This window comes from Vigna radiata, chromosome 8, assembly GCF_000741045.1.
Source record: "Vigna radiata var. radiata cultivar VC1973A chromosome 8, Vradiata_ver6, whole genome shotgun sequence".
Lineage (NCBI taxonomy): Eukaryota > Viridiplantae > Streptophyta > Magnoliopsida > Fabales > Fabaceae > Vigna > Vigna radiata.
This window is the reverse complement of record NC_028358.1, coordinates 5905046-5922115: the sequence shown is the minus strand read 5'-3', so window position 1 is coordinate 5922115 and position 17070 is coordinate 5905046. Positions and strand designations below refer to the sequence as shown.

At 34.5% G+C, this 17070-nt stretch overlaps 1 protein-coding gene across 2 annotated transcripts; it reads left to right on the top strand.

The window, feature by feature from the left end:
- Window positions 1–3940: 3940 nt before the first annotated feature.
- Window positions 3941–7852, top strand: LOC106770998 (DNA repair protein RAD51 homolog 3). 2 transcript variants are annotated; one of them, XM_014656867.2, is made up of 10 exons: window positions 3941–4185; window positions 4298–4399; window positions 5268–5390; window positions 5855–5888; window positions 5999–6069; window positions 6291–6517; window positions 6718–6849; window positions 7249–7315; window positions 7429–7612; window positions 7726–7852. In XM_014656867.2, the coding sequence occupies exons 1-9, from the start codon at window positions 4074–4076 to the stop codon at window positions 7602–7604; spliced, it is 1044 nt and encodes a 347-aa protein (XP_014512353.1). In that variant the 5' UTR covers window positions 3941–4073; the 3' UTR covers window positions 7605–7612; window positions 7726–7852. The 2 variants fall into 2 exon arrangements, with proteins under 2 accessions (XP_014512353.1, XP_014512352.1); XM_014656866.2 differs by having other exon boundaries at window positions 7429–7852.
- Window positions 7853–17070: the final 9218 nt, after the last annotated feature.

Here is a 17070-nt window from a genome sequence, read left to right as displayed (position 1 = left end):
ACACAAAATGAAAACATGTAAGAGGCCAAATATCAATATTTGCTTAGGTTTCAAAAAAAATATATTAAACCTTAAATTAAGTGGAAGATAAAAATGAGGCAATACAAGACGAAATGATACAGAAATAAAAACCAAAAAATGCGAGACCGAGTCGAAATGACGAAACTCAAAAGAAACCCAAGCCGAAACCCAAGCCCCCCAAAAAAGGGATACCAGAACTACACCTTATCTTGCGAAAGACTCCCTTTTTTCGGTTCGGATAACACCAACGCAGCAATGGAGATAGCAAAGGATGATGAAAGTGCGGGAATGGAAACAAAAAGAAAGTGAAAGAGAATGCTCAAAAGCAAAGTGAAAGACACCAAAATGAAACCGCCAAATGAAAACTCATATTCCATATATCTCATAATTCCTATTCTACCCTCCTCAGTACATTAAAAAACCATTTTCCATTAAAAACATAAAACCCAATAGAAATTTGACACCTGGACGATGTCAAATTTGTGTCAAATATGGGTGTTAAACAAACATTTTCCTAATTTTAAAGACAGGAGAGCCAAGAAATACATCCGTATCCACATAAAATTTATGAGTTTCGTGGTAAATTTCATAATTAAAAGTGAATGACAAAAATAAAATTGAAATAAAAATCTTATCTTCTAATAAATTGTTATTTTTTAATAATTCTTTTTAATAAATACTTATTTTGATTTTAGATTCTTTAAGTAACATTATTAGAATAAATCATAATATATTTGAGATATTATTTATTTTGAAACATTTATTATAATTTTATTTTAAAAAATGTTTGAAAAGTAAAAGAAAAGAAAGGAATATTTTATTTCACTTCGACACTATCTCTAAATTCTTGGTAAACTGTACAACTTTGTTTTTCTAAATTTTAAAAATGTTTCTTTAGAAATAAAAATAAAAACAGAAGTGATTTTCTTAAACAAGGCAAGTCCTTAATGCCATGTTCTTTTGGAGAGATTTAGAGGAGATGATTTGGGGAAGATGATTTGAATGGACTTGAGTAGATTTGAAGGTAATTTTTTTGTTGTTTTTTTGAGTGGATTTGTAGGTAATTGAGAGTGGATTTAGAAGTAAAGTTTGTGAGAATTAGTGTATGATTTGATTGATGTGACAGATTTAAAATATTAATTTAATGGGTAGAAATTGAAGATTACCAAAATACCCCTAGTTATTAAAGTAATATATAATGTTATTTGTTAATGTTATATTTAATTGTAAAAATGTTTATAAAGAGTAAAAAACTTAAAAATAATTATTAAAATTAAATTTGTAGAATAATAAAAGTAAATTTGTAAATATATTAACATTAATTTAACTAAAAAACACAATTTAAATATGGTAATATAGAATTATTTTTATAAACTAGTCTATGCATAAATTAATATTAATTTAGGAAAAAAAATGATTCCATTTTTCCTTTTAATAATATATATACAGACAATTCCAAAGACAATAAAAATAAAAGCCAAACTTACATAATATATCTGTGAAGAAAGTTTTTAAAGCAAAAGATGATTGTTGCTTACAGAATGTAATATAGGTTAGAGTAATTATATTAACAATTTGGTGAATAATTTTTGGATTACTAATGATGGTGTTGGAGATTGTTGATGCATGTAGTTGTCGGCAGAGACTGGTGGCAGCTAGAAACTTCTCCACCTTCCTTTTTTCCATGTTTCAAAGAAAATACATGTTTATCATCTGCAACACCAGTCTTGTTCTTCTAGCCATCTCACCACCTTTTCATCTACAACACCTTGGTCTTCATCATCAACGACGCTGCATTCTCCATCATCAACGACAACTTCCTCGACTGCTTCAACAACGATATCATGGTCGCTGCATCCTCAACTGTCAAGCTTCCACCACCAACAAAGCAAAAATCCACGGTGCATCGTCAACTTTCGTCTTCTCTTGTACACCACCAACCTTGGAACCTTCACGGTTGTTATAGGGTCATTTTAGACAAATCCCCTTCCATCCCTCCAAATTTGCTCACATTAGCGGGGGTGTGAACAGTACACTGATCCCGCATTTCCCTTCAAATCCATCCGCTCATTTCATTTGAAAAGAACACGAAATTTTTTAAATTCATCGCTCGCGAATCATCATAAACAGTGTAATCACTTGAAGCGAACACTGCGTAAGTGACTTTTTTTTTGGGTTAAATATGTTTTTAGTCTCTAAACTATTAAGTGATTTTGTTTTTAGTCTCTCTTTCAAAAATAAGGTACATTTTAGTCCTCCTTCTTAAAGAAACTTTGATTTTAGTCCTCCAAAACTAACACCGATAAAAACCACCTGATGTGGTAGACAGTGATATGTCACGTATTTTTTTTTCTGACATCTTTCCCAGTTTTTCTCCTTCTCTCCCTCTGTCTTGTTCCTCGGATCTTTGTCCCTCTACCACCAAACCTCAACTCTCCTTCTCCCACTTGAAAAGATACCGCTATGCTGGCGACTTTTGCTTACAGTTATTGTCCCAGAAGACTCAAACAAAGCCTTGTACACTATCCCAAAAGACTCATTCCCAATTACCCTTGAGACATGAAACTCTTTAGTGGCCAAAACCTTTCTTCTTCCCCAAACCACGCCACTTCAAAAAAGAAACATACCCCAAAACCACAAGCACCAGGCAGAAAAAAGCAAGACCAACAATAGCAACATAAAGACCGAACAAAAATCTCTTACCACGATTCTTACTACCTTAAGTGGAATTAGAAGAAATAGGAATGCGCTCGACAGCAAAATTCGAAGGGTTGCTAGAATGTTGGAGCGATTATAAAGTCATGTTTCATGCTTCATAATACACATTCATCTCCATCTAACTATATACATTCAATTCACAGATTCCAGAGAACAAAATAAACAAAAAAAGACCTCTGAACTCATTCCAGAACGCAAACACCACAATTCACTCAACGCAATTCAGATTCGACCCCTGAGTCCAATTGCCTACCCAAATTGACGGAGGCTTTATTCTTCTTCTCCTCCTCTTTCGATTTTGTGTTTTAGGGTTTCGGGTGCTCACCAAAGTTTTGGGTTGCTGTTTTGCGTTTGGGATTGGTATTGATCTTCTCTGCAGGTTTAGTTTTCCCTAATTAGGATTAGGGTTCCTTTTAAGAAGTTTAGGGTTTGTTGAAATTGAGAAATTTGGGATTTCTTATGTAATTGGATTTTTTTCATTGATTGGAATTGGGGTTTTGATTTTGTTTTGATTTTGCTATTAGAGATGGTGAAGTTTTCGATTTGGGGTTGGTGTTGATTGCGCAATTTGGGATCTGAGGATCCCTGGTAGCTGTTGTTAGAAATTTGAGTGACGCCAATGAAGGTGCTGGTGTATACTGTCATGGAGTCGCGGTGGTCGGTGTTGAGTGGAAGATGGAAGGTAGAGACGAAGGAGAAAAACTGAGAAACATTGACGAAAAAAAAAAACCGTGTCAGTCTATCGTTAGTCACATAAGCTGGTTTTTAACGGTGTTAATTTTGGAGGACTAAATTCAAAGTTTTCAGAAGGAATAAAATGTACCTTAGTGAGGGACTGAAAACAAAACTATTTAATAGTTTGGAAACTAAAATCATATTTAACACTATAAAACAACTTGTAAATAAAAAGTCAAATATATAATGAATATAAAATACTTATTCAAAGTGTAAAATCTCATTATTTGTTTAAAATCTAATTTTAAAAAAATTCAAATACATACAACAAATTGAAGAATAAAATAATTTTGGACTTCAGATTTATTCAAAGTAAAATGAAATATTAAATATAAATTTAGTATAGTCCGATTTAGTTTTAAGCATAAGAACAAAACATCAGAAAATATCAAATTATTTTTTTTTTCTTTTTTCAGTGTTTTCTATTAATAATCAATTTAATTTTCAAAATTTTATTCAAATCACTTGAGCGATTTGAAGTGTTTCTGCACCATGAACCTATGATTTATGTCAATTTTAACTCTTCTGTGATTAGAAAAAGTGAGAATCTGAAGAAAGAAGAAGAACATGGTGGAAGGTAGAGATTGAGAGTGGGAAGCATGGAAGTGGGTATGCTTCCAATCTCAGCTTCTAAGAGAGGAAAACTCTTGGCTGCTGGTTACACTACTCTCGATGCCATTGCTCGTGCCTCCGCCTCCCACCTTGCTCGAGGTTTTCTTTTCAATTTCAATTCTTAACCCATTTTTCATTTTTCAATTGGGTATGCTGTTATGTTAAAATATATTTTTAATTTCTTCACCTACCCTTAATCTCTCTTTAACAGATATTGAAGTTTCTGATAGTGAAGCCTTGGAAATTTTGAACCTTGCAGCCAAAACTGGTGTTTTGGATAGACCAAATGGGACTCAAACTACTGTTGTTGGTGGTATGTATTGTGTTAATTTCTATTAGGCTATTTAGTAGTTCTTTTGAGTAATAATCAAAATTGTTTACTTTCATGTTATGCATATAAACCATATTTGCTTACCTCTTGCATTCTCATGATTTTGGATATGAACTGGTGAAGTGATGATGTGGACTACATTGGATTTCAATTTGATCGCCATTTGCTCATGAATTTGTGTTGGAAGTAATGTGTGAAGAGGTTACGGATGTGTGTTACTCGGTTGTGCAGTTGGAAATTATGTGTGGTCCTAGTGTCGTATGATTCATATAGCGACCTCCTAGTGGGAAAAGTTGCTATACCAAAAGCATTTTCAATTTATGATATCAAGTTTTTTCAAGGTGGGATGTGATGTGAATTAAGAATCAGGCTTATGAAATTTGGGAAAACTTAGAAGCAAGAAGCAAAAGCTTTCATTAAAATAGTTTTTGGAGCTTCCTGCCATGTGAAAAGTGCTGATGGAGGAGTTTTACAGACAAATTGTTATGGTGAGACAATTGGTTTTCCTACACAATAGCTAAGCTTTAGATAGTTTGTAAAATTATGTATCAGATAGCATCTCATTTCAAGAAACATCCCCTTGTTACTATGCTTATTTGATGGGGGGAAATTCAAAGAGCTATCAAGTATCTTCTATGCTCAATGAAAAAACAAGTAGACAGTCTATTCATTTGGCAATAAGTGCTTTGGTTTTACTTGATATTTGATAATCTCTTACGATTGATGTATTATTTTTCGTGTTATGTGAATTGAATTCAGTCCAGTGTATTCAACAGAGCATGATTCCCTCAAACACTTAAAGTTTTTTTCTTGTTTTCCTTTTCCCCTTTGTGTTTTTTGTGTCATGCAGGTGGTCAGACTGCCTGGGATATGCTCAATGATGAGAAGTTTTCTTCTTACATTACCACATCTTGTGTGGATCTAGATAACATCCTTGGCGGAGGAATTAAGTGTAAAGATGTCACTGAAATAGGTCAGGCTTTGTCAAAGAGTATGAAGTCCATAATCATGATTTCTAAGAAAATATGGAGCCCGGCTTGTTTAAGCTTTTTTCACCAAAGAATCACTTATAAAACAAATAATCACCTTTTTTTAGTTTCTTAAGTTTTTGTTCCAAAATAATCAGAAGCTGACTAGATTAAAAAAGTTTTTATCATAAGAAGTTATTTAAAAGTTAAAATAACTTCTGATAAATCAGTTACTTCTTTGTAAAAAAAAAAGGTGATTATTCTGGTTGTAAATAAACATGAATTAACTTCTACGTTTTTTAATTCTCTGAAAAATAATCACCAAATTATTTTATAGCAGAAACCTGTTTTTAATCTTTAAGAAACTAGCTCATACATTACTTGTTCTGTTGCATGCATGAATACCTTGTAGTTTGCTTTCTTTCTTCCATTTTCTGGTTGTAATATAATTCTTTCTTTCTTTATTTAGGTGGAGTTCCAGGTATTGGTAAAACACAAATTGGGTATTCTTTGTGATTACAATTTTCTAGATCATGTTGCTATTGTTCTTTTCCATCCTATATTGTGAAATGTTTGGTTATTTTGTAATATTGAGTGCTATGTATGTTTGCAGGATTCAACTTGCAGTAAACGTTCAGATTCCTCAAGGATACGGTGGCCTAGGTGGGAAGGCAATATACATTGGTAAGAGCCTTAAGAAGATTCTAATATTCATTCAGCATTTGATGCAGACCATTCATTGCACTTTGTTAGTATATAATCTCATACAGCTTGTTATATCTGTTAATTTAACAGATTTCTCTCCTCTCTATATATTTTGTATCCTTTTTTCAATGATCAATAATAAAATTCTTTCTTCCCTCATCTCTTTATCTTACACACTTCTTGCGCCAATGGATACTTAGACACAGAAGGAAGCTTTATGGTTGAACGAGTTCTTCAAATTGCTGAAGCATGCATAGAAGACATGGCTGAATATAGCAACCACTTCCACAAAGATTTGCAAGCTTGTGAAGTTAAAATGCACCCTAATAACATCTTGGAAAATATATTCTATTTTCGTGTTTGTAGCTACACCGAGCAAATTGCCTTGATAAATTACTTAGACAAATTCGTCATGGAGAATAAAGAAGTAAGGGTAGTATTTCATCAATTGAATAGATATGTATTTTAAATAAACATAGTGAAGATGATACTTAACCTCATATGTTGCATCAATTGTAGACAAGGGCAATACTCTTGCTTTCACTTTCTTTCCTTTTGCTTGTAACCATTTGTTCTGTTACACCTTAACTAATCCATTGTGATCTGTTTTTATATACATAATTCCAGGTAAAGATCATCATTGTTGACAGTGTTACTTTCCACTTCCGCCAAGACTTTGAAGATATGGCTCTCAGGACTCGATTACTCAGTGAAATGGCTTTGAAGTTCATGAAGCTTGCTAAAAAGTTCTCTTTAGCAGTAAGAATCAATGCAAGATGTATTTTTTCTTAACCTGATCATTGGTAGCAGCTGAAACACGCCAATGCAATTTATGTATATCAAGTGTAAAACTTGCAGTGACACTTAAACACCAAGTTAGTAGATAGGTCAAATGGGGTGTTTAACTAAAGCAAGAGAATATAAAACATAAGACAATGAACAGTTACTTGATTATGTGTAAGATAGGAGTGATGGTATTCTGTTATTCAATCATCCACCTATTTGCCTGAATCTATGGATTTGGATTTGTTCCAGTGAGCGTTGTACCATGGAATTTTCCCTGCTTCCTTGCTTGACTTAATGTCCATTCCTTGTTTTTCTTTATGTTCTTGTTTTCATCCTGCTTAGTTTCCAACTGCAAATGTGATTTTCTGGCAGGTTGTTATGCTGAATCAAGTGACAACCAAGTTCATTGAAGGTTCATTTCAATTGACCCTTGCACTAGGTAACTGTTATTTCATCTTGCACATCTCACTTGAGCTTTTAGCTTGGATGAATGACCAATATCTTTTTTGTCCCTTCATTGAAGAAGTTTGTTGTTTATGCTTTACTGAACAGGAGATAGCTGGTCACATTCATGCACAAATAGGATAATATTATTTTGGAATGGCAATGAACGACATGCATTTATTGACAAGTCCCCTTCTCTTAAATCAGCATCAGCTCCATATTCTGTGACCAGTAGGGGCATACGAAATTCTACTTCAAGCTGCAAAAGGATCAAGATGATGTGACCTTTTGAGTAAGATAGTCTATAACTCAACCTTCCTCACCCTTTTTGCTTATTCCCTAGTAAAATTTTTGGACACAACAAGAATTATACAGCATGTTTCACCCTTTTTGGCTTTCCTACAGGGCTTGTTTTGTGTTTTGATTGGTGTTATAGATAAGGCTCATCTGAATTGAGTTTGTGTTGAAGTGAACAAATAAGGGGTACCTACCTTTGATTTAATCTAAGTGCATAATGATCTTTGGTGTTATAGATTCATAACTACTTTCTCACTTTGGAGATGTACTTCAATGTTTTTCCTTGGAATTATATTCATTGTGAAAAAAACTATTCAGATTACAGACTATTTAACCCCATTCAATTTGCTTCTTCTAAATAAATGGTTTGATTACATGGTACTTATGAATAATGACCATCTTGTAAATATATTATCTAAGTTTGTTTTTTTTCTGCCTATTTTACCTTTATATGTTTTAATTTTGAATACTTTACTGATCAATTAAGTATGTAATAACATGCAGACATGCCATAAAAACAGTTAAAAGAAATAAAATGACATTATTTCACTGCTGTTTATTTTTTTTTATTTTTTTTTTTGCAAAACATGATTTTCCTAAACTTTTTGTGACATCTCAGGAAAACTTTGTGAAACGATGATAGTTGAATGATGCCAAAATAGGCAAAATTGAAAAAATGATAAATATACTGAAAAGTAATTTGGATGGTAATATTTTGAGGAACAATGACAAATGAAGGATTCAATATTTAATTATACCTCAAAAATAAGATTACAAATAGGTTAATGTTCCATCCTTTGATGCTACCATTGGAATCAGCAGTTGTATATGAATATACGTGTATGTACAAAGAAAATACTCCTATTCGTATGAAAATGAAAATTGAAAATTTTAACTACAAAATGAATATTAATGGTGATTTATCATGTTATGTCAGTCACTCATTCAGTTTTCTTATTTATATTCTTTTTTTTTCTATCACAATTTAGATATTAGGTATTTATGTATGTATAACTAATATACACTCACTCTCATCCATCCAGTAACCAAAACGTTTTTTTAAGGACAAAACAAAATCATAATAAAAGTATTGAAACTCAAAATGTACATTATGTTGGAAAAATAGGTACGAATTAAAAAGCGAAGAGCTTGTTCGGTTAATTTAAAAATGGTTCTTTTAATTTTCTTACAAACGTTTTATCAAACAGTTGATGTACAGAAAATGTAAAAAGTGTAGGGAGAAGAAAAATTTACATAAAGGATTTTTATATTGGTTCAAATCAACAGATTCTACGTCCAGTTGTTAATCATTATAAAGAGTGCTTGTTAAGACTCTGGCAAGTGTACCGAATCGTATCAAGTAATAATAAGTGGTANGACCAAGTATCGTTTCCCTAGAGACTCATTGGCCTAGACTTTCATGTGATTTGTTGATTATTTAAGANTTGAATAACGAAAATTTGGTGTTCAGAATGCAAAAACGAAAATTAAACATGCACATGCAAAAGTTAATCAATTGACAGTTGAATGATATGGATGAATGATGTTGTTGGGGTTTCCGACTTATCCTAATCTACTCTCTTATAATTACGAATTCTACTATTTTATTAATGTTAATGCCACTTTCTAATTTACCCTAATTCCAATGTCTTGGTGAAAAGAGCTTATCCCAATTACTAGTTTACTATGTCTAGTCTCTCTAGCAATTGATAATGCATTACATTCGCACAGAAGCTTAAAGACAATCGGTCCTCCTATCCCTATGTCTAGGTAATATTGCTCCCGAGAGAATTCCCTCATGTCTAGATCTACCCACACGTGTCCATAAAGATAAAATCAAAGATTACGCTATTGAATAATGTCTTAAACAAAGCATGCAAAGATAATGTAGGAAAAACTCTAACAATTAATAAAACAAAGCATATGAACAAAGCATCAATTCAATATATAAGAGTTTCAACAGGATTAAATCTTTTCTCCAACAACAATGGAGGTTTAGTTCACCATGGACATGGTGAACTAGATGAAAACAATGAAAATAATGAAAAGATAAACCCTAGATTTAATAAGTTGGAGCTCCCGCATCCAAAATCCGCCTCCAAGGGGTGAAAAAGGTGTTTATGCGTCCTTTCTGCCAAAAGATAACCTCTCTAGGTCGTCTGGGTCTTTAAATAGATCATAAAAATAACAGAAAAATTGGCTCAAGCCCAAAAAATTGGCGCTCAACGCTGGGCCACCACTCAGTGGTGGGTGCGACACTCATCTGGTGCTCAACGGTGATGCTCAAGCACAAAACAGTGAAAACTGGTGAAAACTGGCGCTCAGTGGTGGCACTTAGCGCCACCTGGGGTACTAAATTGCACTCTGGTTGACTTTTTAGCATTTTGGTTGACTGGTTGACTTTTTTGGCTGACTGGTTGACTTTTTTGCATTCTGGTTGACTTTTCTGTACTATAACTCCTTAATACTTCAACCTTTATTTCAAATCATCCAATAATCTACAAAATCAAAGGAATATAGTGATAAAATCATAAAACATATCCTCAACTCTCTTATTCACAAAACTAAAGCAAAATCATGAGTCCAAGCATGTTTCTAAGTAAAAAAGGGTGCATTAAGTATCAAAATTAAGTATAAAAATAACGGTTTTTCAACCATTATCACAACCCCCAACTTAGAAATTTGGTTGTCCTCAAGCAAAACAAAATGTAACTCAGTTTTCAAAACAATCAATACAATGGATTAACACACTTCAAATCTCTTTCTTCCAAGACAAGTAATCACTCTCAACTCATCATAAAAATATCAGTCAAGATGTACAGATGCATTACTTCAATTAAACGCAATATGGTGTTCACATAATCACAATCTTTCCAACAAATGCTATTATCATGAATGACCAATTAACCAAGCACAGATGCAATCATGTATAACTAGAACTACTCCTCACCAAGGAAAGTATTTCACTCAAGCACACAGGTGTATATTGAGGTGACTCATTCTCTCTACTATCACAATGTCACAAAAATTAACTTTGCCTTTCATTTAACCACAATCAATCATACTCACAAGCAAGTTATTATCACAAGGACTTTTCATGGCTTGTAACGTAGCTGGGCTAAGAAGAAAAATTGGTTTTTATAGATCACAAAATCCTTGAGTTAAGAGAGTTATTGATAAATTTATCATTCAAGCACAATCTCTCTTTAAGCAAATCAATCTCACTCATTCCCAACTTTCCCTTTTCTTTGCATTGAGCTTTTCTTTTTCATGCTATCTTTTCTATCTTTTCTGTCTTTTTCATCTTTTCTATCTTTTCAAGCTTTGCTCAACACTTTAGCTCAATGCTTATCTTTTCTTTTTCAACTTTCCCAACAACCCTAAACTTGAACCTTTATCAATACCACACGATAATTTTCAACTTAACTCAAGGTAAAGATTTTCAACAAGGGTTTTCACATATTGTTTAAAGCTTAGGTTCAAAAAGGGTAGAACACATAATGTTCTTTTTCATGGGACAAAAGTTTTTGCATTGGCTAAGAAATCGCTAATTAAAGATGACCTTGATCATATGACACAAGCAAGCAAGTGATTCAATCATAGAAATCTGGACAAAGTCATTCATGCTTTTCAAAGTAATAGCAAATCATTCAACAAAAACTCTGGAGTTCAAAACCTCACATATACTAATTTCAAGTTCCAATACATAGATACACATCCTGCCCAGTATCACAATCACAATCACATCATCATGCATCTGTTCACACATATTGTAAACCACCACCTGTATATAACATCTCATATATCATCTCAACATCAATCAATATAAAAGCATCACCAAGCAAACTCATCAAATCATCATCAACCCATTGCATCATATATAAGTTTTAAACCAAGTACATTCACACCTATTCTAAAAACAGAAGCAAATAAAGCATAAATTAAAAAGAAAGGTTTAGAAAACTGGGTTGCCTCCCAAGTAGCGCTTATTTAACATCACGAGCCTGACCCAATAATCCTCCAGCATCCTTCAGTCGATGCACATCTTTCTCATTAGCACCCATTAGTAGATGCTAATCTTTCTCATCTTCATTAGCGTTCATCAGTAAATGTTGTCAATGACACCCATTAGTAGATGCCTAATCACATAGCATCCTTTAGTAGATGCTTAATCACATAACATCCTTTAGTAGATGTTATTATTCCTCATCCTTCATGGCAACATCCATCAATAGATGTTGTAGCAACATCCATCAGTAGATGTTTTCCTTCGTTATCCTCATCAAAACAACATCCATCAGTAAATGTCGTTATTTGAGTCCTCCTAGCATCTATCAGTAGATGTTATCATCATTGCCATCAAAAGCAGCATATAACCTAAAAAAACTCAAACACACAAAGAAAAATCAAATCCAAACCACACAAATAATCAAAGAAAAAAAATCAGAAACTGGGTTGCCTCCCAACAAGTGCTTCTTTAATGTCATTAGCTTGACCCAGTAAAGCTCAAACACCCATCAATAAGTGTTGGTATTCTCCTTGCTTGATATTTTCTTCTTTTTCTTCTTTCTGCTGAATTTCTTCATAAATCTGACAAAACCAAGCACCTGTTTCCATGTCTCAATCATAGGAACTTTAATCTCCAATTTCTTGAATATCTCCATAAAGCACTTAAATTCTTTTTCCTTCCTATGATATTTCTTTGGATGAGGAAGGGGTTTTTCATATGATCTTTTATTTTTTCCTCTCTTCCTCTTTTTCTTATTTGTCTTCTCCCTCACTTTTCTCTTTTTCTTTTCTCCTATTTTCTTCTTTATTTTCACACACATTATCTTTTCTTCTTTTGTCTCAACCACTTCTTTTTCTTTCTCCTCGTCTTTATCTTCCTCACTCACCCTTTCTGCTTCTTCTTCCTCTATCTTCTCCTCATCTCTCTCTATCTTTTCCTCTTCAACAATCTTGCCACTTCTAGTGATATTGGCTTGACACTCCTCCCTAGGGTTAACTTCAGTATCAACCCTAGAATTGTCCAGTTTCTCAATTAAGTGACTAATCTGCATCTTCATCCTTTTACATGTTGTGTCAATTCTTTCCTGAGCGGAGTCGATATTTTGCATAGATTGTTGAAAGACATCTTCCAATCTTGCTATTGATAGAGAGTGTTCTTCAAGTTCCAATCAGTGGTTGAGATTATCTCGATAGAATTGAGTGCTCATATAGTTAAATTCTTGTCCAAACTGCATTCTGCAAAAATTAAGCAAAAAACCCTAGAAAACATTTATTAGAAGAAACAAAAATAAACATAAAAAATCAAGTCAAAGTTACTCAATAATCACACTACTAGAATAGTTAAACCACGAGTCCCCGACAACGGCGCCAAAAACTTGTTAAGACTCCAGCATATGTACTGAATCGTATCAAGTAATAATAAGTGGTAAGACCAAGTATCGTTTCCCTAGAGACTCATTGGCCTAGACTTTCATGTGATTTGTTGATTATTTAAGACTTGAATAACAAAAATTTGGTGTTTAGAATGCAAAAACGAAAATTAAACATGCACGTGCAAAATTTAATCAATTGATAGTTGAATGATATAGATGAATGGTGTTGTTGGAGTTTCCGACTTATTCTAATCCACTCTCATATATTTACGAATTCTACTATTTTATTAATGTTAATGCCACTTTCTAATTTACCCTAATTCCAATGTCTTGGTGAAAAGAGCCTATCCTAATTACTAGTTTACTATGTCTAGTCTCCCGAGCAATTGGTCATGCATTACATTCGCACAGAAGCTTAAAGACAATCGGTTCTCCTATCCTTATGTCTAGGTAATATTTATCCCGAGAGAATTCCCTCATGTCTAGATCTACCCACATGTGTCCATATAGATAAAATCAAAGATTATGCTATTGAATAACGTCTTAAACAAAGCATGCAAAGATAATGTAGGACAAACTCTAACAATTAATAAAACAAAGCATATGAATAAAGCATCAATTCAATATATGAGGTTTCAATAGGATTAAATCGTTTTCCCAACAACAATGGAGGTTTAGTTCACCATGGACATGGTGAACTAGATGAAAACAATGAAAATAATGAAAAGATAAACCCTAGATTTGATAAGTTGGAGCTCCCGCATCCAAAATCTGTCTCCAAGGGGTGAAGAAGGTGTTTCTACGTCCTTTCTGCCTAAAGATAACCTCTCTAGGTCGCCTGGGTCTTTAAATAGATCATAAAACAAACAGAAAAATTGGCCCAGGCCCAAGAAACTGGCGCTCAGCGTTGGGCCACCGCGCAACGCTGGGTGCGACACTCATCAGGCGCTCAACGGTGACGCTTAGGCACAAAACAGTGAAAACTAGCGAAAACTGGCGCTCAACAGTGGCGCTCAGCGCCACCTGCGATACGAAACTGTACTCTGCTTGACTTTTCAACATCCTGGTTGACTGGTTGACTTTTCTGGTTGAATGGTTGACTTTTCTACATTTTGGTTGACTTTTCTACACTGCAACTCCTTAATACTTCAATCCTTCTTTCAAATCATTCTAATAACCTACAAGATCAAGAAAATTTAGTGATAAAATCATAAAGCATATCCTTAACTCTCTTATTCACAAAACTAAAGCAAAATCATGAGTCCAAGCAAGTTTCTGAGTCAAAAAGGGTGCATTAAGTATCTAAATTAAGTATACAAATAATGGTTTTTCAACTGTTATCACTGTTGTACGTTGTTCGACCTTTGTTGTTAGTGATCATTCGATATTCAATAGAGTTTGGCCAATGTTCAACTTCGTTCAGTCCTGTGAGTGTCCGTTCGGTCTTGAACTGTGTTCAGCTAGTGTTTGTCCTGTGTTCGATGTCGTTTGGTCTTTTAGTTGGGTTCGGCCATGAACAGTGTTCAGCCTTTAGCTGTCTTTGGCCTTTTTGTTATATGTCGTTTGACCTTCAACTATTGTACGTTGTTCAGTCTTGTGTCCTGGCTTTAACTTATAGTGATTGTTCGGTCTTGTGTTTGGCTTTTAAATGCATTCGACCTTTAACTGAGAGTGATCGTTCGGTCTTCAACGTAATATGTTGTATCAAAGTGATGATTCCATCTCAATCCAATTAGGCTTTTATAACTCGGATCCACCTTAAAGAGAACAAGTATTCTTGTAATCAACATTGCGTACGGAAGAAACATGTTCTGCATTTCACCATGTGTTGCAAAATGCGATGTGGCCAACTGATGGCAATGTTATTTTTCAGACACCATAAGGAAAGTATGTCCTCCTAAGTTAGTTTAGCAAAATTTGTACTCTAAGGTGACAAAATGTCAACAATGCAAGAATTTGTCGTTGATATTTAAACTTCATACATTCCTAACTATCCAACCATGCAGGTGATGTTTGATCATGGAGTTTAAAGCTTCAGACTCGTCGTACTGGAGGTCATCGGGTATGGTTTGAAAGGATGGCTCTAAACCTTCATATGACAGATTGCATGGTGTGATCCAATGTGTAGGTTTGATTCTATTTTTTTTTTTTTTTATTTCACCTCACTAAAGATATGACCATTACTAGTAACTTTGAGGTTTGTGTAGAATACTCTAACTAGTTCCATATAGTAAGTGGGACTATGAAGTTGCACAAATTTTTTTTAACCTTGAAAGGGTAGGGGTTGCATGAAGTTCACCTCAATTCGTCGAAGAACCATGAGACCATGATTTTAGGTGGCAACACATGTCGCATAAAGAAGTCGACATTATATTCTTTCATCTAGGTTGAGGATGTAAATCACCTCGTCTGCTGCAATTAGTTTGCTTATTGTTGTTTAGTAACATCATCAGGTTATTTAGTAACATCATCTAGTATGTTCATTGCTATTGACATTTCCCAAATGTCGCTCTCCGCATATTGAAATGTGGAAGTAAGACAAAGAATGTAATTCCTTTGTTTGACTGTCACCACCTATCATTCAGCACAAGTAGAAAGTTTCTCAAAGTGAACATTTGTTCTACCAAGGTGTTCCATGAATCCACCCAGTCATGTTGTGAGCAATGAAAATTGGTCAACGATATGAACCATGAGAGATTTTATTTTGGACTTGCCACCCAAACTATTACCACCTTTTGAAGAACTACCACCCAAACTATTACCACCTTTTGTCATCATCTTATACAACTTGTTCCAACGAAACAAGGGGCATTCCCATAAGTCATTTCACAAGGAATGAGTTTACACATAGGAAGTCGTAGCATTGTTCCATCACTTAATCATCTGGTATGTTCCTTGCTATTGACATTTCCCATATGTCGCTTTCCGCATATTGAAATGTGGAAGTATAGCAGAGAATGAAATTCCTTTATTTGACTGTCACCACTTGTCATTCAGCATAAGTAGAAAGCTTCTCAAAATGAACATGTATTCTACTAAGGTGTCCCACGAATCCATCCAATCATGTTGTGAGCGATGAAAATCGATAGTCAACGATATCAACCATGAGAGATTTTCTTTTGGACCTGCCAGACGATGAGGTCCCAACAAATGGTGCAAAAGGAGCAAATGGCATTGATGGTGTCACTCCAAGGTTATATGAATCCACGTGAGGAAGTGATGGTGGTGTTGGTTGTGGCACTTGATGGTGTTCAGGTAAGTCAATGATGTAATCCATCTGGTCATTCAAATCCATGTTGAACATATGCATTTTCACCTATAGTCTTTCTCTACGGGTTGTCCGACACCTGGCTCCTGTAGCGCGATCAGACCCCCACAACTCCTTCATTAAGTTCACTACAGGAAAAGCGCTAATTACCGGCGGACTTTTACCGAAGGCCTTAGAGTCGTCGGTAAATCTTTGGTGATTTTAAATACCGACGGCCTAAGGCCATCGGTAAGGTATTCGAAATATTTTACCCAAAATCCCACTCTGCAATTCATTCTCACCAGTCCTAGTCCTCGTCGAATCCTTCCTCGTCCAAAACCCTTCGCTCCAAAACCGTTCCCCTTTGCTCCAAAGCCGTTCCCCTTTGCTCCAAAACCCTTCAAAGCCCAAATTCCAGAGGTGTTTCCGTCAGGGTGGTGGTCGTGCTTTTGCGTCATCGAGGTTGGCATTGAGGTGGAGGGAGCTAGTTCGTGGTCGTGGTCTGCAGAGGCTGGCATCATCGTCTATTTTGCTTTCGAGGTAAGTTTTTTTTCAAAATTGAACGATGCTTGCTGAGTTCGTTGGGATACCAAAACCCTAGCTACCAAATTACTTCTTTATAATAAAACAAGATTTTCTACGTTGCATTGCTCTTTTATTCTCTACATTTGATTTTTTGGAGTTGTTGGCAATGGTGTTATGCCTGATTTTTGTTTGGAATCAATAAATCTACTGAGGTCAGGGGAATAAGATGAGTTTGAAAGTTTTCTTGAATTTGATTTTGCTTACACATTGCTCTTTTTCATGCTCTCTGTTTCATGCCTT

What these genes read in the sequence shown, in the direction of transcription:
- LOC106770998 (XM_014656867.2), top strand. Translation starts at nt 4,074, where the DNA reads ATGGAAGTGGGTATGCTTCCAATCTCAGCTTCTAAGAGAGGAAAACTC. An exon ending in TGGGAAGGCAATATACATTG is followed by an intron (nt 6,070 to 6,290) that starts GTAAGAGCCTTA and finishes ATGGATACTTAG; the next exon opens with ACACAGAAGGAAGCTTTATG. An exon ending in CTAAAAAGTTCTCTTTAGCA is followed by an intron (nt 6,850 to 7,248) that starts GTAAGAATCAAT and finishes ATTTTCTGGCAG; the next exon opens with GTTGTTATGCTGAATCAAGT.